The 25,953-nt window shown below is 35.6% G+C and overlaps 1 protein-coding gene across 4 annotated transcripts in view; it reads right to left on the bottom strand.

Moving 5' to 3' along the window:
• Positions 1-6,758: 6,758 nt before the first annotated feature.
• HENMT1 (HEN methyltransferase 1) overlaps positions 6,759-25,953 on the bottom strand; it is a 55,402-nt gene continuing 36,207 nt past the window's right edge. For all 4 annotated transcript variants that reach the window (XM_074262853.1, XM_074262851.1, XM_074262850.1 and 1 more), the window contains exons 3-7: positions 24,886-24,998; positions 22,360-22,494; positions 18,074-18,257; positions 10,162-10,335; positions 6,759-7,306 (exon numbers count right to left, since the gene is read on the bottom strand). In XM_074262853.1, the coding sequence (XP_074118954.1) occupies positions 6,890-7,306; positions 10,162-10,335; positions 18,074-18,257; positions 22,360-22,494; positions 24,886-24,998 (1,023 nt within the window). In that variant the 3' untranslated portion in view covers positions 6,759-6,889. The remainder of the gene's footprint in view (positions 7,307-10,161; positions 10,336-18,073; positions 18,258-22,359; positions 22,495-24,885; positions 24,999-25,953) is intronic.

Below are 25,953 nucleotides of genomic sequence, written 5' to 3' on the forward strand. Positions count from 1 at the left end.
GTATAGAGAGTAGTTGTCACTGATACAATTTTATTTCTTCAGCTCAATACTTTAGCCCTCTCCAGATAATCTCACCTATTGTTATTTATAGGGATAAGTACCAGATGGATTTGTGATCCCTTAGGGAACTCCTAGATGAGAGAACTCATTCTACAATATAATCAGCACCTTTTCTACCACTCAAAGTCCTTAATTGCCTAGAGCACTGAAAGTGAAAGAAATACTTGATCAGGGAATTCACACTGTAGATAACGGAGATGATTCCAGACTGATTTTTCTCAATTGCTACTCGATAATCAGTGTAGATCTCTCCTGTAGTCTTAATAAAAGAGCATTTGTGGCTCTCTGTGTTTTCTCTTTGGAGCAATATCCTGTCCATATCTGGATATGTTTCTTAATTACCACTACAGTCTATTGATGGATTATGCACACCTATTATGCTCTTGGCTGTGTATGTCCTAATGGTGAAGAGGCTGAGCAAGTCCAGTGGCCTCTTGTAGTGAGCTACAAAGTCTGGCCCTTTGCTAGAGAACATGTGACTAGCAACTTCTGATTGGTTGTTGTCTGTCTTTGTGACTGGACCTATATTCAAGAAGACTGAAGAATGAGGCAGGAAAAACTGCCTATTCAGTGAGACAATAGGATGTGGAGAAACAGCTTCCAGTGTCTTTCAAGGTGGCTTTTTTTATGAGAACTCACCCAATTCCAGATCTCCTTTGGATTTCCAGTAGAGGGAAAGGGATTTCTCTGCTCTCTCTCTTCAGACAGCAATGGTGGCAGTATGCACATAGCAACAAGAATGTGGATCAGACCCAAGACTGGACCCAACCAAAGTGATGGGGAAAGGAAGGAAAATTTGCCCTGGCCACTTGGATCACTTCTATTTCGCATAATCAAAAATTGACTGCCCTACATACTTAGCAGAGAGAAGTGGAGCATTTGGTAGGATTCAGAAGGCAATCTCTACTGTTCCTGTGCATTTAAAAATCTAGAAAACTACAACATTAAAGAATCTCAGGGTTGGAAGGGACCTCAAAGTTCCTTTTGGGCAAACCAAAACTAAAGAGCAGTCCACTCCACAACACTCTGATCTTCATTCTCCACTTGAAGCAGTCTAGCTGAGAAGAACCCATCACCTTTCAAAGCAATCCATTTCATTTTTGAACAGGTCTACTTCTTAGGAGACTTTTTTTTACATCAAAACAAAACTTGGATCTGCAGTTTTTTACCATTTATTCCTAATTATGTACTTTGGAGCTAAGCAAATAAACCTAATCTCTCCATTTGACAGCTTCATTGAAAGTTCTCTTCTAACAGAAAAGCCTTTAAACAAACTGACCTACAAAATGATCACAAGTTTTGTATCTAGTTACTTAATGTAGATCTTTTCAGGTTAGAGATTTGTCTTTAAAATTCATCATAGTTCAAGTTTTTTTTTTCACTTTAATCTTTTTGTGTTTTGCCTTCCTAGTTCTGCTTACTTCACCAGCATGTTGCCTGATTTAAAAAAAAAAAAAAGCTAAAAACATCACTACATATATATATATATATATATTTTTTTTTTTTTAAAGCAGATCAGTGGAAGTGTCGGTCCACTGATTGAAAGAAACAGAAAACCCAGACTTTTCAGATCAAATCAAAATCAAAGGAGGGAAGACTAAAATGTTCTGATCTTTGGATAAGGACAGATGATACAACACAGGAAATATCTTAATAATTGGTTAAAATGATAAACGACACTAGGTTAATCTGTAATAGCAGCCATTTTTAAATGCTGCATTTGCAGCAGTGGGTCAGTAAATGGTGCTTAAATCCAGAAGTGAAAAGGAATTGCCTGGGAATGGAGAGGATGCAGTGAGTGAAAGGGAGGTAGAAAAGAAAATAATTCCTTCTCTCTAGTCTTCCTTCCTCACCTGCCCCTGACCAGGTGATAATCCTGTGAAATTTGAAAGGTCACAAGATCCAGAGGTCCCACAGATGTCAGTAGCAGTCCCTAGAATGGCTGTTGGCAGCACTTGCTTTAGGAATTGAGGGTTAGACTGAGGAAAGACAGTTTCAGGACTCTATAAGAACAAAATGGATTTAACTTCTAGAATTCATGTGGCCAAAGTTCCTGATTATTGCAAGTCCTTTTCTCCTTTGTGGAGTCCTCATAAAGCTCTCCATGAATGTCACTCTGCCTACCTCTCAAGAGTCAGTAATCTTGTAGAGTTAAACCTACTTTTTCCAAGAGGGGAGAGTGTGCAAGTACTTCAGGTGGGTGCTTTTTGTAATAATTATATATACATATATATAATGTACATATACATATACATAATATATATGTATATATATAACATATATACATATATATATGTGTGTGTATATATATATATATATATATATATATATATATATATATAATCTTTTCTCAAAATTTTGTTTACGTGCAATCCACTGAATGGGAGTTTTTGAACTACAAGAAATCTCAATCCCTCAGGATTACTAACAAACACTTTAGACCTTTGGAGTCTGCCCTCCCTCCCCCCCACCTCCCCTTTACTGGCCTCTGCTAGAGTAGGAGTTGAGGAAGTAACCCTTGAGAAGGTTATTAAACTAGCAAGACCTAAAAATAAACAGCCATAGCTGTTAATTCATGTTCATGAATTAAACCCCAAAATTCAGAGTACTTATAAAAAGGACCTCTCGTTTGAAAACTATTTACAAAAAGAGTAAGCAGCTTATTGAAAAATAGGTTTACATCAGCATTTTACACTTAATACTATAACAAATTAAAAGTGGATAAATGATCTAAGTTCAGTACCAAAAGTCACACCCTTAAAAAAAAAAAAAAGTATTTAAGATTGCACTTTTGCAGTCAGAATTTGTAACCTAATGTGAACAAGGAATAAAAGATCATAAAAATTTGAGATGAAACTTTTGATGATAAAAAAGTAAAAGCTCTTAAATCATTTGACAAGCATGATAAACCCTTAATCTGTGCCAAGCTCTGTGCTAAGCACTGGGAATAAAAATACAAGTGAAAAGAAAGCCAGTCCCAACCTCAAAGGACTTATATCCTAATGAAGGGAGGGGAGATAACACAAAATGAATGCTGAAAAATTATGGGCTGGATGAAAAAGGGATCAGAAAGGCCAGAGTGCATCCTGGAGAAATGAGCCCCTGGATGACCTTTTTAAACAAGTTCAGGAAAAAGCTGTGCAGAGAGGGAGAGGTCAAAGAGGATAAAATAATTCCTATGTATGTATTCTAGATCGCACATAAGGCTATAGGTTAGAGAGAAGGCATGGTAAAGGAAGTCAAGAATGAGATGTAACTGTCCCTGAGTACCCTTCTTAAATGATAGCTCTTGGAGGAAGCAAGTAGGTATATAGAGGGAGAATCTACAGGGATCTTCCAAAAGAAATATGGATTGGGGAGAGGTGCAAAATTTGCATGAAATAAATGATAAAAGTCTGATATCCAAATCTATAGGGAATTGACACAAATGTATAGGATTAAAAGGGATTCCCCCCAGTAAACAAATGGTTAAAGGATCTAAATAATTCACACACACACACACACACAACACAACCATTTCTACCTAAGAAAATATGGTTCAAAAATCAATCACTGAAAAAAATGGAAATTAAAGCAACCCTAAGATTCTACCTCACTTGTACAATTTAGCAAAGATACTGGTAAATAAGGGTAGACAACCTATGGGATCTATTCCATGGAACACGAGCAGAGTTGCCAGTTCTGATTCTGACCTACTACTTGGGAATTCTAGGGCCCATTTCTGATCATGGGTAACTCAAGATTAGAGGGCTTACCTTTTGAAATGATGACTCTCCTAATTGGATGTGGAGCTTGGAAAAACCTAAGACTCCTCAAATATCTAAAAGAGAGGTACCACCCCAACCCCCAACCAACCTTGGTCTTTCTTATGGCTTCATCAATAGTACTTATATATCAAACTGCTTCCTGAGAGGGTTGCAGAGGGTCCAATCTCCTATCTCGGACCCTCATGCAGCCATAAGCATCCAAAGCCCAAGTCCAGTTTAGGGCTGCCACTTTTTTGTTTAACCATTTCTGCGATAAAAATGAGTATCTTTAGATGGGTATGTCTGGGACAAATGATCTTTGAATTTAAAAGTCTGAAGTTTTGATCGTGTTAGAGCAAAATTGCAGCAAGGCAGGAATCTCACCAGTTCTTGAAGAGAATGGTCACCACCAAAAATTGATTCAGGCTTGGCCATTTCAACAGAAAAGTTCATGGAGTTGTTTTGACAGTGCAAAGCTGAAGCTAATGGAAAATACCTAATTCAGTTGTATCATGGACAACTTTTATGTTCTTAAAAAATTTAACTACCTTCCAGGAGATTGTAACAGTAACTAAGTTTATTCTGCCTAGTTTGTCATGCTTAATGTCTCTGTCTTTTGTATTTAATATTTCTTTCATGCGTAAGAACAAATTATCTGGCCCACATTTAATTCGGATAACTTAAGAAAGTTTGTCTTTGGGAGTTTAATAAGTCAGATTGTAGTTTTATAGTATGTCCCCTCTCCAATCCATTTTCCCTAGGTCTACAAAATCTTTCTAACATACAGGTCTAAACATCACAAACCTCCTCAATAATTTTCTGTGCTCTGTTGCTTCTGGATTAAAAGATACTATCTCCTGTCATTGTCATTCAAAGCCCTTGTGGCTCCAAACTGCTTTTCCAAATATTTCACATTATTCCACTATATGCTTTAAGTCATTGTCTGACTCTTCTTGATCCCATTTGGGGTTTTTTTTTTTTTGACAAAGGTAATGGAGTGGTTTGCTCTTTCCTTCTCCTGCTCATTTTACAAATGAGGAAACTGAGGCAGAGTTAAATGACTTGTCCAGGGTCACACAACAGTGTCTTGAGGCAAGATTTGAACAAATGAAATTTTGACTTGAGGCCAGGTGCTCCATCCACTGTCCCACCTATCTGCACTAAACTGGCCTTTCTACAGACCCCTGAGCTTTTAAGCAGGCTGTCCCATACAGCTGGAATGATCTTCACCTTAGCCTCTTAGAATCCTTAGGATTCACTTATAAATTCAGTCTTGAAAGCTATCTGATCTTTCTTCCCTTTTCTTATCAGTATTCTGTCCTCCTTCAATTATCTCATTTACATATAGTTTCTAGTGGTACATTCGAAGAGATCTTAAACCCCTAGATAAGATTGTACCCTCAGCACAAGCCTTGCATGTACTAGGTTATTTAAGGAATTGTTTGATTCGAATTACTGGTACTTGGTACAAGAGGACAATATCACAAGAAACTATAATTTTAGGCTTGCTGTGCAGAAAAACTGCCCAGAGTTGTTTGGAAGTAGAATGGGCTCCCTTCAGAAGGCAGGGCTCCACTTACAGATTAAAAACCTGTTGCGGTGATAGTATTTTTGTTGAGACAGATTGAAAAATAACATGAAAACATCTAGTTCAACTTGGAATTTTTATGAAGTCTTATGTAACTGAAGCTTCTAGGAACTTGAGAAACCTGCTCAGGAATCGAGAGTCCTAGGTGGTAGCACTGGTTTCCACTTTTCCACAATAAGTCTACATATGTCTTTTCTAAATCAACTTAAGTATTGTTTTCCTGACTACATGTAAATTAAAGTCCTTTTCTGTTTTAGTAAAAGCATGAAAGCTTTTCCTATGACAAATCTCGACTTTCCCATCCGAAAGTCTGACTGCTCTTGGTTTTCATCTGATATAGAGGAAGCTTCAATTTCTGCACATCCATAGAATACATAAAGCAAATGTTTAGTCAACAACTAATAACGGAGTTATAAACTACAAGAAAAAAATATTCCTCATGTAATTGAAGCAAAGATTGAGTGACAATGTTTAGAATTGGCCTTGGAACCAGGAAAGCCTGGATTCAACTCTTAGGTCTGACTCATCCAAATGAAGTTGTATTCTGGGTAACTAAAAGAACATTTTCTCTTCATGGAGAAGTCACAGATTCAATCCCTGTATTTTGGATATAGTTCTTATAACAGAAACTTAAGAAAACAAGGAGACAAAACATGATGCCATTATAGTTCCTTCTTCCCTTATTATAATAGTGCTCCTTATACATACATAAGTTTCTTGTTTCCTGAACCCATAATTCCTTATCCACTCATCTCCAGTAATTTCTCAACTTCCATAATCAAATGCACCATATCTTACAGTCTATATATGGCCATTTTAGAACTTGGGAACAGAATTCCCTTTAGCATCAAAGGCAAAACAAGAAAGAGGAAGTACATAATAGGCTTTGCAGGCACAGGTAGGAAAAGGGCAAAGCATAGAAACACCTCACAAATCCTCCAGCAGAGTTGCCAAACACCTTGGCCTGGGGTAAACAATCAATACTGAGTTCTAATGGGGGGAAAAAAACACCTTATTAGGGATATTGTTTTATGCTTAGCATAAAAGGGCATAAGCTAGCCCTGTGTTCTGAAGGGATAGTGTTTCTGGTAAGGAGAGTAGGACTAAGGGAGTTTGAACCCCAGGTGTCAAACCAATAGTCACTGGGACACCTAAACAAAACAAAAACAGTGGAACATATATTGATAACATGGTTTTTTTCCCCCTAAGTTAGTATGTAGCCCCCAAGGATCCTTATGAATAGTTTAGTAGTCCCATTACTATTTCAGTTTAGCAACACTGATTTTACACCATCAATAACTTAATTCCAAACTTTAAACTAATAAAACTGCTAACCCACAGGGGAAAAAAAAAAGCCAGCAGAGCCCTTTAAGTAGTTTAATTCCCTGAATTTGTGAAAACAACAACAACGACTTAGCAATGATCTTCATGGTCATCCCCATTATACACAAGTCCTATTAGAGTCACAGATAGCTCCTCCTCATTGTCATCCAAATCATAAGTCATCCCCATCATTGTCACTCAAATCACAGTCCTCTTCATCGACAATGTTAATCATGACAGAAGAACCATCACTGCTTAGTGTTACTTCATCAGCAATTAGCATTTTTAACGTCTCAAGGTCACCACATAGGTGTTTTATTTTGGGGAAAGAGAAAAGCCTTTCCAGAGGTACATAGAATACATTTTCAATACAGAACGGCTTGGGGGTCTCCTCAAAGGGATCATTTTTAGATTCATTATATTTAGGCTTGACAAATTCAAGCTCATCACCACTGTCACTGTCATTCTTCATCTTGAGACTCTCTAATAGAACTCTCTTCATTTTTAAGATTTGAGAAAAAACTTCATTGGATACTGCCTTTCGAAGGTATTTTTCTTCCTTCAAGCTTGGATATATTACTGTACCAACCTGGAGGGAATAAGAAAAAGATTTCAGCTGCTATTCTTAACACAATAGATGTCCTCAAGCATACGTGCACATACACACAGATCAAGAAAAAAAATCTAAGCAAAACTGCACTGCAAAATGACTACATGAAGATGGAGGAAGGCATATGAAATTATTAGTGGAATCCTGATCTCCTAAAGGAGATCACAAGAAGTTTAAGAGGCTTATTCAACAAATATTTACTAGCACCCATAATGCATTTATTTCATCATTCCTGTTACATGATAGGCACTTGAAACAAAGACAAAAATTAAGATAGTCCCTGTCCTCCAGAAGCTTATAATCTACTGGAAGGGGAAGGCTGGGCACATGTAAGTGAAATATAAAATAAAAGTATAAATTTTCAAGAGCAAAGCACTAGAAACTGTGAAGATTAAGATAGAGCCAGTGCAGGAGGCTGCACCTCATCTGAAACTTAATGTTCAGAATTTCGAGAGAACAGATGAGGAAATGTACTCCAAGGAAGGAGAATACCCTGAGCAAGGCAGGAAGACAATATAGAATGGAGTAAGGCAGGTGGGATGGAATCTAGTGTTAAGAATAATGTATAATATGATCAGAAAAGATAGTAGAGAGGACACCAAAAACCAACCTAAGACAAAAACCAAAACCACCAGTCCTACCTTCAATGAATTAACTATATTCTAATTTTTAGGTATCCTTCTAAAATATGAAAGATGAATTTATGTATTACAAATTGATATTAAATCTGGAATAATCCAATCAAGCAGACTAAAATTTAAAGATTTGTTTAAATTTTTCAAGTCTATTAGGAAGCAATGGAGAAAGAAAGGATATTTTCTTCACAATACTTTTCATTCTGACTCTCTAGAAACAAGTCACTTTTAAAAAAAAAATGTACATTTCGTACATGAAGAAGCAGCAACTTTAAAATGTCAATCTTCCAGAAGTTTTATCAAAAGCAAGGGATCAAGTCTACATAGTGAAGAGACCAAGAAAAATTAACAGCTACCTCTGATCCATGACTAAAAACTCTTGGGAGTTTTATCAACACACAAGATGCTCTGTTCAAAGATTCTCACAGCATTATTTTTAACTTCTAAAGACTTGGATAAAGCGGCAGTATAGATGGTACAGTGGACAGTGCATTGGCCCTGGAGTAGGAGGACCCAAGTTTACATCCCTCCTCAGATACTTAACACTTCCTATCTGTGTGACCCTAGGCAAATCACTTAAGCCCAAAATGTGTCTCAGATATACACACAATTGGAGGGGGGGGATAAAAACCTGTATCCAAACCAGGAATGGTTAAATAAATCATGGCTCACTGATATAATGGAATAATTAACATATACAGTGTTTTAAAGATTTACAAAGTGTTTTATATTCTTATTTTATCTTCACATCATGTAAATGTGAAGCAGGGCTCAAACTCTGGTATCCTGACTCCTAGTAAGATGATCATGTAAGAGCAACAGAAAAATTCTAAATGGATCGTTATGAAATAATTCAAAATAAGAAAAGCAGGAAGAATTAACCAAAATTCACCTAAATGCAAATTATCATGAAATAAATTAGTTGTATAATATTGTTTACAATAAGTAATTTCTAAATAGCAGTAGAATAATAATAGGTGCAGATGTTTTGTTTTTATGTCTCACTTCCTCTTGATCTACTTCCCAGCTTCTCTCCATGATCAACTATTTTCTGAAAGACTAACTCCCATGGCTGATCCTGCTGATGACCTCCCCCATGGCTATTTTCTTCTCCCTCAGTTTGGACAACTTTCTCCTGGTCTAACTTTCCTCAGTTTATTGTGCTGAATTATACTCCCCCTAAGTGGAAGTACCCCCAAGGCCTTAACTTGATCTGTGTCCTTTTTGTGAACTCATCAATTCAACTTCAGTTTACTTGATGTAGTTTATGCTTAGATTTCATTATCTGATTATCTCCTGAATCCCAACCCCATAATACCAAATGATTGGTGGGTAATTCTATCAATGTCCCACAGACAAATTCAAGATGTATAAAAAAAAGAATTCACCATTTCACTCCTTAAACATCTCCTTCAGCTTCCCTATTTTGAGGGCACCATCATGTTTCTAGTCTAGGATTCACAACCTCAGAGCCACTCTTCTCCCTTTTTGACGGTCATTGCTTCAATTATTTCCCTCCCTTCCAATTATGTATGTAACGTACCTGATGTTTTCTCTCCTAGAACGTAAGTTTTATAAGACAGCCACTTTTTGGTCTTGTATCATCATGTACCAGTACAGGACGTGGCACATAGGTTATTTAATAAATGTTTGTTGTGGGGACAGCTAGGTGGCACAGTAGATAGAGCACCATCCCTGAAGTCAGGAGGACCCAAGTTCAAATCTGGTCTCAAACAGTTAACACTTCCTTGTCGTGTGACCCTGGGCAAATTACTTAATCACAATTGCTTCAGCAAAACACAAATAAAATAAATAAGTGCTTGTTGATTAATTTTACATTCAACAGGTCAGCACTGTAGTACCATTGGGTCACAACAAGTTTTTTTTTTTTTTTTTTTTTTTTTTTTTTTTTTTTTTTTTTTTTTACCATTTCAACTAAGCCTTTTCAGTTTCTCAGATTTGTTTTACCTTTCCTCCTTCACTGGTTAACAAGAGAACCAATATTTGACTCAGGTCTCAGGCAAATACAAGAAAAAACATCCTTTTTTGGAGTACATCAGCTATGCAGTTAAGCAAATTATTTTCTATTGCAGAGCTAGAGAAATAAAATCTAATCTTTCAAGTTTCTCTTAGCCTTGAATTCTCTCCTACCAAAATCATTAATAAGTCTGTATTTCAACTTACAAATCTAATACTTACTGTTGTATGAGTGCATTCTATAGTTTTTTCATTGTGTAGAGGTTGTATGTTTGGTTTATTTTTCATAAAGATCCCTATCTGAGTACAGAATCCAACAGCCTCAGCTCCAGGTGGTGGTTCCCCTAATCCAGTAAATTCCACTGAATAACCATAATTTCTTGCTGCTTCTGAAGCCCCTGAGGAGAAACAAATTATCTCTTTAAGTTATATAATTTACTTGGTTTTTAAACTAGATCAACATATATTAGGGGCCAGAAGTCTAATCATAAGAAATTCTATCTGAAATAGCTTAAGTGAACAAAGTTTTATATTAAAGAGTTTCATTCACAAAGAAATCTCTATTGATCTAAAGATATATAAAAACATCTATAGATCTATAAGTAGATCTAGAGATATATATCTGTAGATACAGTATATATTATCTCAGATATAATATATACACACATGTACATAAGACATTACAATTATAAAACGCATGTTTTTCAAAACTAATGCTTTACTACTCAACTTGGAAATCATTTTCCCCCCTAAAAGCTGAGGGCAACAGGTTGACATCTTAATAGTAACTGTAAATCATTAACATCAGAGAAAAATAGTGCTAATAACATTCCTATCTAAAACTTATTTAGCTTTCAAATGTAGTAGAGGTAACACAGGCTATCATTTAAGCAGTCAAACACAATGACCTAAGAGCAGACCTAAGTAACGTTATCCAAAAGCCCAGTTTATCTTTGGTGCGTTGTCCCTTCCTTTTTTGGGCTTCTGGAGAAGGAGTTTGGTGTGGTAGAAAATAATGGATTTGAAGTAAGATGCAGGTTTCATTCCCAGTCCAGTCATTTACCAGCCAGATAAACAGGGATAAGTTACTAAGTCTTTCTGAGCCCAAGTCTTCAAATGTCTAAAAGTGAGACTGATACTTCTATCTCCCCTCACAGAGGTTTGTAGGAAATTAAGCTTTTAAATGCTGTTACTCCTGAGGAGTCCTGCTATTCTTTATTCAATCCTATTCAGCCCCAGATGTTCAGGGGCTTCTACTCACTCTTTATCAGAAATTGCTCAATTAAAGAAATTTTTATCAGTCTTTTATTTCTTAATATGAATAGAAGCAGATATGTTCCCTCTCTCTAGAGGATTACAGTTAAATCACATTTCAAATTGGTGAATGAAAGACTGTTTTAGAACCAGTCTGAGGGAAGTTCAGGGTTTTTATTATTATTGTTTTGGTGAGAGGAGAGGAAAAGTCCTGAAATGCCCTGGACAAATACCATGTAAACCATTACCTTTTCTGGCATAAGGTTGTCTCTTTGTCAGATATTTATTTCCTTTCTTACTGGCTACAATACCCAATTTCATCCTTGACAGTTGATAATAGGGGGTAGGAAGCCACAAGTGATTTAAAATAATCCATTAGATAGATAATGCAGTCATTAACAAATGAAAGCTGGCTAAACTGAACAGAGAAGGCCAAAAAGGACAAAGAAAAAACACATTGTAGTACTTAAACTCAATTAATTGATATAATACAAGTGATAGATAACTAAAAAAAAAACTTACCTGTAAAGCTTCTAGAAATACGAAGGGATCCACAGCCTGCAGAGAGTTTGCTGCTTTCATTTCTATCATTGCTAGCTAACCGCTAAGTGTGCACAAAAATGCAGGCTTGGTCTTCCTGTTAAGGACAAAAGGGCTGTTGGACACCTTTTTGGCCTTCAAATTATTAAGGGGAAAGAAATGCTCCGTGGGAAAATATATATATAAATAAAACAAGTGTCTCAAAGAAGCAGAAGAGTATCACAACCCATGTCACAATTGCATCAGGGACAAATGACAGAAGTAAGAAGACCTATGAACCTTAGCCATCTATTGATTAAATAGTTCCTATTTCTATCCTGAGCTGGAGAATGCTGTTTCTCATGCTCCATGGCATGATGATGTCACCAGGGGAGACGCTCCAACCAAATGTCCCAAAATAACCATGTTAACTTGACATGAATAAACAAGTATCTGATTTTCCTGTGGCATTCATCTGGAATGTGCTTGACCTTGGATGAATAATATATCATTAAGGCAAGAAAAAAAAGTGCCAAACTTGCACAGCTAATCAAGGATTTTGAGTTCAAAATAAAGGTACCTACGTATATTTATTTTTATAGATACAGTTATGGATATATATCTGACAAGTCAGATACCAGAGAGTAAAGAGTCCAACAGGAAAAAAACAGAAGTGAGGCACTTATTCACAAGATCACTTCTTGCAAGATCCAATAAGGGTAGTGATAAAACATATAGCCTCAGATATTGACATAAAGCAAATTATGCATAATTAACAATGTGGAACAGATTCTAATTCAAATTGTTGGAATTTGACCTGGGAGTTAATGAGACTAATGAGAGCATTATTAAAGGAAATCTATGTCATTCCCATCAGATAAGTCATCTTTCTCTATCTAACCCTTCCACACATTCCTATTCTTTTCTATCAAAAAAAAGTCTGCCAAACATTCTCCTGGCTGAGAGCCTTCAATGACTATTGTCTTTAGGGAATCTCAAAAAAAAAAAAAAAAACAAAAAAAAACAAAAACAAAAACCTCCTACCTGCCATTTAAAGCCTTTCATATCATGACTTCAGGTTTTTGTAGAGTTCCTTTTACTGTCTTTCACATAGTCCATCTTTTAGCTGTTTCCCCACACTCATTTCCTTTTCTGCCTCTCTTCACTAGTCTAAGCTGAATCAACAGTACAGTCACTCTCTCTCTCTCTGGCTCTCTCATTTGTCTTTCAGAATCCTTGTTTTCCTTCAAAATCTAGCTAGATAAGTCTTCCCTCATCTCTGCTCCACCAACATGTTTCTCCTCTCAAATTACCTCATACTCTTCTACATGTATCACATATTCTCCCAATTAAAAATATTTTATTTCTATCTTTGCGCCCCTAGAACTTATAGTTCAGTGCCTTGCATACATTTTGATGGATTTATCATCTATCCATATGAGTGCAGATTCTAGCCCATTGATATCTTCTTGCTCTTGTAAAGATCCTCCCATAAATCTACAGGGATTTCCCCATTAGGGGTCATCTTCTAATCTGAATTTAAAGTAACACTGGAGCATAAAGTCCGGGAAAGCTACCATTTATTTCCTTTTATTATGACTGCCCTCCTTTCCTTTCTTGGTACACATATTTTGGAGAAAATCTATTATGGTGCTACTTCTCTGTATTTTTTCATTGGTAATACAGTATAGCTTATTTGTATCTATAGATCTCTCCAAATCTCTTGATGTGACTTGAACCTTGAATTCTTTGGAGATAGAAGTATGCAACTATCCTTAGAAGCCATAACACATCACCAAAACACTAATGTTACAAAGTTGGGCCTCTGTTTCAGAGAGAAGGTTATTAAAAGCCCAGTATAATTCCTCATATACAAGTCTGACTATTTTCTTCTCTAATTCTGTTCTTCTAAAGTGTTTTCCAGTAAATAAAACAAGCACACAACATGCAGAAACAAACATTATGGGCCATCAATTCAAGTGCCTGACAGTGTGAACACCAGGCATTCTTTGTCAGTGGGTGTTTCTTGTATATGTGGATGATTAGACTCAACTCTGGAGTTGTAGTGTATCCCATTTAGGAAGTTTGCAGTCTTCTGGAGACCACCAAATCATTTACAAACAAGAGCCTCCAAAGGACCTCATCATCTATAAAGAACGAATCCTGTCATGAAGTCCTCTGTAACAGTGGTAAATGACAAAGTCTGGTCAGCATGTCACACTGGCTTATGCCTCATTTGAATTATTACAGGGTTTAACTGGACATATGAACTACATACTGCAAAGACCCATGATTTCTTAAACAGAACTAATTAGTTGGTTATATACTTAAGTTACTGTCAATTTTAACTCCAAAACTACTATACTACTGCTGTCTCAAGGTGAAATCTATGCACTAGAAGCATGTAAGAAATGGTAGAAGTGTTATTAAAGAACTGCCCACAAAGCTTAAGATTGCTACTATAAGGATACTTCAGATTCAGGAAACAATGGCGAAAAACAATTATGTGAACATCTGCTGGAATGCTGTTAACAGCAGAAGTAGCTAATAAACACTTGTCTAAATGATCACTTTGGAAAAAAAAATTACAAATAGAGGGTGAAGAGGCTGATATTCTGGACTTGCTTCTGATCTTAAAGGACCAAATGCAGATTATGTAGTTAAAGTAATAGGAAGCCAGTGACAACTCAAGTCTGTGCCAGTTGAAAATGGAAAAATTTGGGCATAAGTCTGTAGTGCATCCTAAACTAAGAATATATTTCAGAAAAAAAATAGGTAGGTAGGAATAGGTAGGATTGAATCTGCAATTCTATAGGGGAAGCTTTCCAGGAGAGATGGAAAGGTTTCAAAGATTTCTGACAAGTAATTACAATGAGAAAGAAGAGATGAATAGATATGAAATTCATCAACCAAATTAAGATTTTTTTTCTCCCCTGGAAGAGAAGCAAAGGCATGCAATTGGAGATGAATTCAAAAGTCCCAAGACTGCTAGGGCTCAGAATGAACCAAAGGTAGCAATGAATGTTAAGGACAAAAAAAAAAAAAATATATAAATATATGTATATATATTTATATTGATAGCAATGAATGTTAAGGACAAAATATACATACATATATATATATGTATATCTTCCTAAATAAAGCTATATTATCAACAAAGATATGTATCCATGGAGCAAGGGATGGAACTATAGAATAAGACAAAACACTAAATTCTCATTCCTTTTCTCTTCTTTTATCTGAAAGTAATGGATTTTCTCCTACTAAGGCTAAGCTATCTAATTGTGATTCTGATCTCATCCTTCATCTTCTCTTTCAGGACATTTCATTTAAGAAGTCCCTCTCATCTTCATTTAACCCTACAAACCTCCTATTGTCCCATCTCTTTCACAGCAAAATGTTTATTAAAGGCCATTTACTCTTGTTGCCCTCACTTCCTTATCCCCTACTCTTTTCTCACTTGTTTGAAATATGGCTGGCAACATGCTTAAAACTGCTTTCTCCAAGAGGGGTTCTCATTCTTCTTGATTGCTTTATTTTTGTTTGACACTTCCTCCTGGAAATTGTTTTCTCTCTTATCTTTTGTAATACTGCTCTCTACTGGTCTCTTCTCTAATTGATTCTTTTTGTAGTCTTCTGAAAATATTAAGTGTCCAATGAACCAAAAGAATAACATAGTAACTTCCTCTCCTTTCCCCCGACCCCCAAAGAAAAAAAAAAAACCCAATATAATCTTGAGATACACTAAAGCGTAACTTCTATAAATAAGTATATGACAGTCACTACTGTACTCTGTTCAAATGAAGCTAGAATATTATTTCCTCGTGGGCATCACATTTTAAGAACATTAATAAGTAGAGGGTCCAAAGGGAAATAACCAAATTAGTGAAGGACCTCAAATTTGTGCTCTAGAAGGACTAGTTAAAAGAACTACAGTAATGAATGTATAGAAAAGAAGGGACAAATAGTGGTCCTTCACATTTTTGATGTGAAAGGGGGATAAAGTATGTTGTGTTTAGCTCCAAAGAGCAGAAGCAGAAGCCAACCTGGAAGCTACAAAGAACTAAATTCATATTTGATGAAGGAAAAACTTCTTAACATAAAAAATGGAAAAGGCTGCCTTCTCAAAGATCTTCATTCAGCGTCTAAGCACTGAGTAGCTTGAGGGAATTCTTTTTCTAGGTACAGGCTAAACTTCATGACCACTAAGATCCCTTCTATTTCTGAAATTGTGATTCTTTTGATGGCTCATCCATGTCTCACCTCAGTTAGCAATAGTCTTTACCCAAGATTCTCTCCTGGCTCTTTTCTTTTTCAACCTTTCCTTTTAAAGATCTCATTAGATTTAATGACAAATTTTCTTGATCATTTCAGAGGCCCTGACAACCTACTGTGTTACAGATCAGTTTAACTCAGATACTTAATCCCTCCCAAAAGGACCTTTCTACACAATAGAAGAATTAGGAAGTATTATAGAATTTGAAGGAGTCCACTGACTGACATGAAAATCAAATTGTGAAATACAAAGAACCAGAAGCACAGGAAAAACAGGGGGAAAAAATACAAGTGATAAAATGTAATCTACAAATTACATATAAATAATTCTATCAAGTATAAAAAGCAAGAGGAAGTCTGTATGTAGAGATAACTCCCAAATACATGTAAGGCCTGCTTCTGAACTCCAGTTTCACATCACCAAATGCCTACCGAATATCATATCTAGAGGTCCTAGATGTCCCAAAGGCACCTCAAACCCAAAATGACCAAAAAAGAACTCATCTTACTCAACATTTCTTCCAAATTTTCCTATTACCAATACCCTCCCCCTAAGTACCCAAATTTTCAATCTCCTCCATTTTCTAAATCCAACCAGTTGCCAAGCCTTTTCATTAACTCTACTTCTATGTCTCATAATTTAACACTCATAAGGCTACAATCTTCATTCAAGTTCTTCCCATCTTTTATAAGAACTATTCCAATAGTCTCAATAGGTTTCCTGGTCTCCAGTTTCCCCCTTTGTATAACAAGTCTGACATGGCTGCCAAAATAATCTTTCTAAAATGTAAGTCAACTATATGGTCATGAGCCTTCAGAAGAACTATTACCAAAAAATATTTCTGTCCTCAGTTTGCCAAATTGCCCATAATCTGTCTAAGGCCTATTTTTTCAAGCTTTCATCCTTCAATCCCTCTTCATTCCTGTGCCTTCTTTCTGTTTATTTCTTTTTTATTCTGGACATAACATGCAAAGAAGTGCATACAAAAACGAGTTATCTCCCCCATTGAATTCCGAGCTCCTTGAGGATAGGGAATGAATTTTGCCCTTCTGTATCTAGCATACAGCAGATGTATAAAATGTTCATTGATTGACATTCTAGCAAAACTGGCCTGGCTAATATGCCCAAACTTTGATTCCACCTCATCCTTCCATGTCTTACATGGGTTTTCTCCAGTCCTAGAAAATCCTCTTGAATTCACCATCAATTCTCAGCTGCTACATCTGACTTGAAGACCTTTCCTTCACTTAAATCTCTCTCTTCTCAGAAGGCCTCCATAGCAGTGTTAGATGATGGCAGCATAGCAGTACGAGTTGAGCACAGAATGAAAGGAGATCCAAGGCTCTTCAAAGTGCCCGGAAGAAAAGTTACATGCCACTCAAGAGAAACACTGCAAGGACGCCAGCAAAAGGTCTCTAGGAGCTGAAGGTTATCCTTTTCTCACATGTCCCCTGGCCTCCTACGGATCTGGTAGAAGAATGTGTCCCAGGCTTTTGTTTAATCCAAACCACCTTAAAGGGCCTGTCCCTGCCAACAAGCACTCAAGCACTGCCCACTAATGGACAGGTGAATATAAGAATAGCAGAACCCCTCCTTTAAACTACTAACCCTGCTTTGAGCCTAGCCCCCAAAGACATGGTCTAGGGTAATATTTTGTTGAAATTCAATCTGGTTCTGCAAGTGCTGCAGTCTGTGCTTCTTAGGTAGCCATGGTTACTGAAGACTCACAAAAACAGTTCTTCCAAACCCTTATTGTCAAATATTTAAACAGAAATAGATTTCCAAATGGAATTAACACTTTAAAAGATGTTTTTACCACTACTTTCTCACTGTACTCTAGAGAACCATTGGGCTTTTCTAACTTGGAACTAAAACCTATGTGTGATGTTCCCTCATTAAAAGGTGAGCTCTGAGAGTAGGAATTGTCCTAGTTTTGGATTTGTATCTTCACCACTTAACATAGTACTTAGTAACAGTAAACAATGCCTTATTTATTCATTTACCTTGCAATTTAATATGTACTTTAACATAAAAAAGCAAACTAATTACTTTAAACTTGACTATGAAAATTATTCACAAAACTTACCAGCTCTGAAATTGTGTTCTGTCCCATTCAAACTTATGATCTGGATGTCGGAATAGTGTCTTTCCTGAAAACAAGGGATTAAATTCGAAATTCGGTGTGCTGATAATAACTGTGGTTGGAGAGAAGAATCCAAATAATACTTCTGGGAACTGGGCCAATTCCTTGGCTTCTAGATGTTCTATTCTGAAAAGGTTGATACACGAATTTAAATATAGTATTGATTTTTAAAATACTTTTTCTAAATCAATTTAATAAAAACTATACCTTGTGTGACTCATCTCTCCCTTAATATTAACAGAATATTTTTGATATCTGTAGAACCACATTAATCATTACAACAAAATACACTCAAAGTCAACATACATTTATTTATTAAGCACTTACAAAGTACCAGACAGTGCTAAGTGTTAGAAATACAAAGAAACACAGATAACATGTTATTTTTTTCCCATCTACTGCTTTATCCTTAGCCTTATATCCTCACCCAGATTGTAAGCTTCTTGAAGACACAGGTCACAATTTATACTTTCTGTACTAGGTGATAGATGAGAAATGTATTTTAAGAATCAATAACAAACTAGTAGAGCACCTATGCAGGTAGCTAGTGGAAAGATACAAAAAAATTCTATGTCAGAGGTAAAGTTCTTACTAGTACCCATGGATCAGGGGAGGTCAACTATTAAGGAAAGTTTCATACTAAAGAAGTAACTTGAGTTTTTAAGGACAGGTAGAAATTGTAATCAACCAACAAGAATTTATTAAGCACATATTTTGTCCCAGGCCCAGAAAATACATTTCTTTTATATTCTGCTTCATCACCTAAAAGCTCTCTGTTAGCTTTGCAACTATGCACAACACATTTGGGCCAGAAAGGTCCCTTCCAATTCTAAAAATTGTATTAACAATGAATGTCAGTCTTGTGTTATGCCACATTTGATTAAAAAAAAAATATATATATATATATATATATATATATCACTAAACAAGGTTGGTTGCACCTAAACATTTTACAGTACTAGGTCAAACATTCTAAAACCAAAGACAATAAAATTTTTAAAGGTACATTGGGAAAAGGAGAATCAAAGGAAAGGAGGTGAATGGAATGATGGAGAAGCCTAGGTAACTTAATTCTACTTTGCTTTTCCACCTCTGCCAAGAATGATCTACAGACTAGCAAAGACAGAATCAAAATGCTTATTCAAAGAGTAAAAAGATAATAGTAGCATGTGACTGTCAAAGTGACCAAAAGTGTAGACAGACCACCACTCTGGAGTCCTCATGTAAACCACTACTAGCTATTTTCAAAGGGCCACTGAGAAAACCGAGAGGCACACCTCAGCATAGAAAGGCCAATGTTAATTTGATTAAAAAAAAAAAAAGTCAAAAAGCTTGTATTATTCAAATATATCTATGTTTAACTGTATCTTAGGAAAGGGGAAAAGAAAAGGAATAGAATAAAAAGTACATAGTAGGGAACAAAAGAACTCAAAAGAACAAATTGAGAACTCTAGTTTTACAAAGTTTTATTAAGCCTTTACTATGTATATCTTTTCCTTGTAGACCTGAGATGATTGGTGAATTTTTTCTATTTCTACTTTGTGTTCCTATTCTATTACTTTAGGACAATTTTCTTTAATTATTTCTTATATTACTGTGTCAAGGGTTTTTTTGGTCAGTTTTCAGGTAGGTCCAATTATGTTCTCATCTTGACCTGCTCTCCAGATCCATTTCTTACATTTCAGTCTATTTTTTATTATTTTATTATTTCTCAGTCTTTTATGGTTTCCACTTGCCCAATTCTAATTTTCAAAGTGTCATTTTTTTTCACCCCTAAGACAGGATCTTCTGAGTGAAGCAAGCAGAACCAAGAGAACAGTGTCCAAAGTAACAAGATTATGTAATCAGCTATAGACTTGTGTTTTTTTAAGCTTATTTTCAAAATATACGCATAGATAGCTCAACATTCATCCTTGCAAAAACCTGTATTGCAAATTTCTCCCTCCCTTCACCCCCTTCCCTTAGACATCAAGTAATCCAATATAGGTTAAACATGTGTAATTCTCCTAAAGTTATTTCCATTTATCATGCTGCACAAGAAAAAAAAAAAAGTGAAAATACTATGCGATCCACATTTAGTTCCCATAATTCTTTCTGAATTCAGATGGTTCTTTCCATCACAAGTCTATTGGTATTAGCCTTAATCATCTCATTGTTGAAAAGAGCCAAGTCCATCACAGTTGATCATCACAATCTTGTTGCCATGTACAATAATCTCCTGGTTCTGTTCATTTCACTTAGTATCAGTTCATCAAAGTCTCTCCAGGCCTTTCTGAAATCATCCTACTGGTCATTTCTTACAGAACAAGAATATTCCATAACATTCATATACTATAACTTATTCAGCTATTCCCCAACTGATGATATCCAGTTTCTGGTTCCTTACCCACTACAAAAAGGGCTGCCACAAACTTTTTTTTGCATATGTGGATCCTTTTCCCATTTTTATGATCTTTGAGATATAAACCCAGGAGAAACACTGCTAGATCAAAGGATATGCACAGTTTGATAATTCTCTGTGCATAGTCCCAAATTGCTCTCCAGAGCAGTTGGATTAGTTCACAACTCCAACAATGTATTAGTTGGACTTGGCTTTTTAACAATGAAGTGATTTAAGTCAATTCCAATAGACCTGTGATGTAAAGTACCACCTGCTCCAGAAAGAGAACTATGGAGACAATGTGGGTCAAAGCATAGTATTTTCACCTTTTGTTGCTTGTTTTGTTTTGTTTTTCCTTTTGATCAGATTTTTTTTTCTTGCACAGCATGACAAATACGGAAATATGCTTAGAAGAACTGCACATGTTTAACCTAAATTGGATTGCTTGCTGTCTTGAGTGGGGGGGAAGAAGGAGGGGAAAAAAAAAATTGGGACACAAGGTTTTGCAAAGGTGAATGTTGAAAACTCTTTGCAGGCACTTAGAAAAAATAAAATACTATTTAAAAAAAAGTCTCTGGATAGCCTTTTCTAGTTGGTTTACTTGTCAATCCTTGTTTTTCTTGGATTATTCTTGTTTTTCCTTCATCTTTCGCATTTGATTTTTAAAATCTTTGAGCTCTTCTATAAATTCTTTCTAGGTAGATGATCATTTAACTTTTTTATTTTTTTTAAACTTCAGTATCCTCCTCTGAAGATTAACCTGAGGCTTCTCTATTCCTATAGTAACTTTCTATGATTGGATTATTTCTCCTTTGTCAGTTCATTTTTTTTCTAATAACTATTTATTAATGTAATGACCTCTAGTCCTGGGTGTAGGGGGATGGTGTCTCTGGTTTTATTTCAGCTCTCCCATCTGATCTGGAACTTCAAACCCAAATTTCTATCCTCCTGCAGTGTACCCCCAGCATCCCTGCCCCACAGTTTCTGCACTTTACCTGTGTGAGAGTTCCTTTTTCCACTAGGCTCTTCAGCAGCAGAGCTGGGCCTGATGTTTCTAATCAGCCAAGGTCCCTTCAGGTTTTCTAGATTTGGACTGCCTGCCTGTGCCTGTGCCCCCTCCCCACAATCTAGGAGGAGAAAGTTCCTGAGGTTCAGGCTGAAGCTACCTCAGAACCCAGACCATGTCTCAAGGCTCCCTATTGCCATTTCTGTGCAAGTAATCTGGAAGTGTTTACACTTTACACTTGATTAAACCTCCAATCAATGGTCTTCCCTCTGATCTACTCTGGTTTTTCTAGGACTTCTGTTCTGCCCCAAGGCTTAATTGTTTTTTCCACTGATCTATATTCACCCCGAGGTACAATTTTGTTTGTGAGGGAAATCTGGAGAGTTTGGAATTTTCTGACCTACTCCTCCCACCATCTTCTAATCAATGTCTTTCTAAAGAACTCCGTCATTCCTCAATATCATGCCTCTCCTAACAGAAGTCTTATAAACCAAGAAATACAGTTAAATAAAACCAATCGATTATGTCTAGCAAATAGCTCATGTCTTATTCCACATTAGTAATCTACTACCTCTGTGCCCTAGAACTAAGATTTGTGATGCCTTGTTTAGAGGCCTTTTAATTTCGTGGTCACTGTATATATTTTCTTGGTTCTGTCTCACACAGTATACGTTTACTTAACTGGTTGGATTCATTTGTATGGATTCAGGCAATATCTGCCTCTAGAAGGCAACTACTGCCTTTACAAAAGCATAAAATAGGGCTTAAAAGTAATTCCTACTAATTTAGGCAGAAAAAATCCTCTAAGTTAATATCACAATATCTGTCAGATTAATACTCACAATTCTATGCATGTTATCAAATCAAATCCAAGGAGACAAGGATCTTTTTCCACCACAGAGCCATGATATAAGGTAATAGTTAAAGGTCTTTCCCTGGGGTCTAGATAGTCTCCAGCACCTGTATGTAACCTATAACTGTAAAAGCATAATTTTTAGAGTGACTAAAAGTGCTCCAAGTCCAATACCCATAGTTATTAACAGTCAAAGGTCCACCAGGCCTTCAAGACAAAGGAAATTTATTCCCAAAGACTATTCGTACTAAACCTGACCTGAGAATCAAACCACAGCATAAAACAAAAGGAAGTTAATGGAATAAAAACCATGGGTATTATAACATAGCACTCCTTGGTCTACAGATAATATCCTGTGAGAAAACAGGTAACCACACCTTTCCTAGAAAATAAGACTTTTAGAAATGTATTGTGATGGACTTGAAATTTAAAAGTACAAAGTATCAATAGGCAAAAGCCAATTTTTTTTAGTATGGTAAAGGATTAGCATAATCTGAAGGACTAGCAATCACAGGACTTCACATTTATGAATAGATATCTAATTTTATCAGATCATTTCCTAGCATTTATTATATTAGGAATGTACATGTATAATATGCAGGCAAAGTGAATTAAATTAAGGGGCATTCCTAGAAAAAGGGAGTGTGAATTTTGATGCCAGCAATATTTTACTCTAAAACATTATGAAAGTGCCTAAAACCATATGACACTTAATATTGAAAATAGATTATAATTGAATGGAATTCAACAAGTTGAATAAAATTGAAAAATGTTCTATTTTGCTCTAAAAATTACCCAACTATACTTTATTTGGAATTTTTTTCTTCATTCCCACTCCAAGATCGGGATGTATGTGTTCCACTGTTACTTCAAGCCCAAGTTACTTCAATCACCAAAACAGGTTTTTTGAAAATAGAACTACAAACTTTTGTAGCTATGAAAAATGCTTAATTTTTTTTTAACAGAAACTAAGGCCTCAAGTAAACTGTAGTGTCATAAAATTTCTGGGGTGCTATGTTCATCAATACAGATTAAATCTCTCTCCAGTGTGGTTTTTGTTCACTTCTTTACAAGAACCACACATGGAAGAACTGCACAAATTAGAAACTTTCTATTACTGTCAGCAATATCAATATATTTAACAAGTCATCTTGTCAATTACAGTTATAACTGACCTCATCTTTTTGTCTTTCTACACAAGTGCCTGATTACTAATTGCTCTTCTCAATACAAGTTTCATCAAAGGAAATAGCTGCAGCCACTTTGTACTACCAACCTGGTACCCCATGATTCATAATCATTGCAGCATTATTAGGAGAATAATGGCATTAAAAGCTAGGCTTTTGCAGCAAAAAAAGTTCACAATCTATGAAAGTGCTATGTACTTGGTCAGATGCAATCTAGCCTACTGTTTTTCCTAATCAGTTTTAGGCCTTGTTCATAATTTATCTATAGACTTCATGCAAGGTCCCTTACAGGTGGGACCAACTCATTGGGCTACTTCTCCCACATGTTATAATCTGAGTGACATGTACTCTATATTTCCTGTGTAGATAGTATGAGATTAGTCTCTTTAGCATGATCACAGATTTCAATGGAGGTATCCATTCTGTAACTTAAAGCATTCAGATACATTATTTATAAGCAAGACCATCTAAAAACCTATTTGAACTTTATACACAAATTTCATTCAAGGACATTAGCAAATAACAGTAATGATTGTGTCTCCTAACTTATGCTGCATTTATTTTTGTTTAAATGATATTTATATTATAATTTAAAGTTTCCACAGGGCTTTATATGCTTCAACTCATTTGATCCAATTATCAGATGATATTCTTAAATAAAATGTCTGTATTTTCATCAGCAAACTTGAAAATCTTTTAAGTTCTATTTTGTTCAGATAAATGTTTTGTTTAATTTTTGTTTTGCAAAAGATTTTAGATAGTCTATTTATGATTTTCTATTTCCAATATTTCAATCAAATGGGTATCTGAAGATATGGTGCAATTAGAAAAAAAACCTGTCAACATCTTTTCCTCATAAAAATATGATAGTTTCAACAATACAAAATTATATAATAAACTGACTCACAGGCTAAGTACCTTTTAGCACCATGCACTGTCATCTACAATAATAAGAAAGATAGAGTATAATTAAATAAGAGCAAAATGGACTTGGAATCAAGAATGGCCTAATTCATCTTAATGGCATAGGAACAGTAATTTCACATTCCTGTCATGGCTTTCACACAAATAAAATATGGTTGTTCCAACCCCCTTTTAAAACCACAATCCAACTAAGTTCAGTGCAGGAATACTATCACCAAGAACAAGAAAGAAAGAAAGAAAAACATCTTATTCACTGATCTTGTCTAAGGCTCTATTCCTCCTCCCCCAATCTTCCCAACTTTTCAAATTCAATATTTACAAAATTTAAACCTATCATACTGTTTTCTGTAACATTTATCTAAAAGTAAAGAACTCTAGAAAAAATTTTTCAAGTACAATATTACATGTTCCGTGTTAATATGTTCTCATCAATATCCAATCCAGCAAGCACCTCAATGGATTCATGATATTTTAGCCTCCATAATAGCTTGCAATTGGCACATCCCAAATCAGCAACCTATAAATAAAATGGAAAAAACAGTAACCATATACTCTCTCAAAAGGTATTTTATAACAAAATACACTTGAACATGAATTAAGAAGACTTCTAGAAATAAGAACAGAATAAAATAACTACATGGAAAAGAAGCATGATGCAGGATATCATCATGCTAGACTTCAAAGTTAGATGTGAAAGACAGTTCTTCCTTGCTCCAACATACATCAACTGTAACCGTAAATAAATCACTTAATCTGTGTCTCGGATAACTAACTAAATCTACCAGTTCCTCCCTTCATGGAAGCAAATCATAATTCTGGACCACTTCTCTAAGTAATGACAACCTATTTTACTAAAAATAAACACATTAACCCAATGAGCTCAAATAATTTTTAAACTGATAAAGTAAAATAATAGTATAAGAAACTTTTTAATTTCAATGCATATTTCAGTATTTCCTTGGTGGCAAATTTCCATAACAAAGAGACCTTAATAGCAGAATAACTGGTTTCAGTTTTCTATTTATATAAAATAGATATATACATATTTTGCACATTGTATTATTTACTAATCTGCAGAATATAAGGCTTAAAAAAACTGGGTGGTTTTCTTAAGTAGAAACCTATCCTTCCTATTGTAAAAATATTATCAGCCTCTCAGAAGTGGCTTTTTGCTAGTCTATGAACATCTAAATTAAAGGAATATAAATAAGTCAAAAGTCCTAAAAAGAGCCACAGCACCAAAAACCTAACTCAAAGGGTATGGAATACCTCCAAGTACCTTAAGACCATCTGGACCAACTCCATCTGGAATAAAGCACACATTTAACAGAAATTTCCACATCATAGTTTTTTTCCCCCCTTGGTCAGGAAAATGTGAGCTCAGGAGCAACATTAATACCCATTAAAATGAATGCTAACAAAAAATAAAATCCTAGATAAGGCTGCTTTCTCCAAAATTATCAAGACTTTCT

This window comes from Sminthopsis crassicaudata, chromosome 4 (assembly GCF_048593235.1).
Source record: "Sminthopsis crassicaudata isolate SCR6 chromosome 4, ASM4859323v1, whole genome shotgun sequence".
Taxonomy (NCBI): Eukaryota; Metazoa; Chordata; class Mammalia; order Dasyuromorphia; family Dasyuridae; genus Sminthopsis; species Sminthopsis crassicaudata.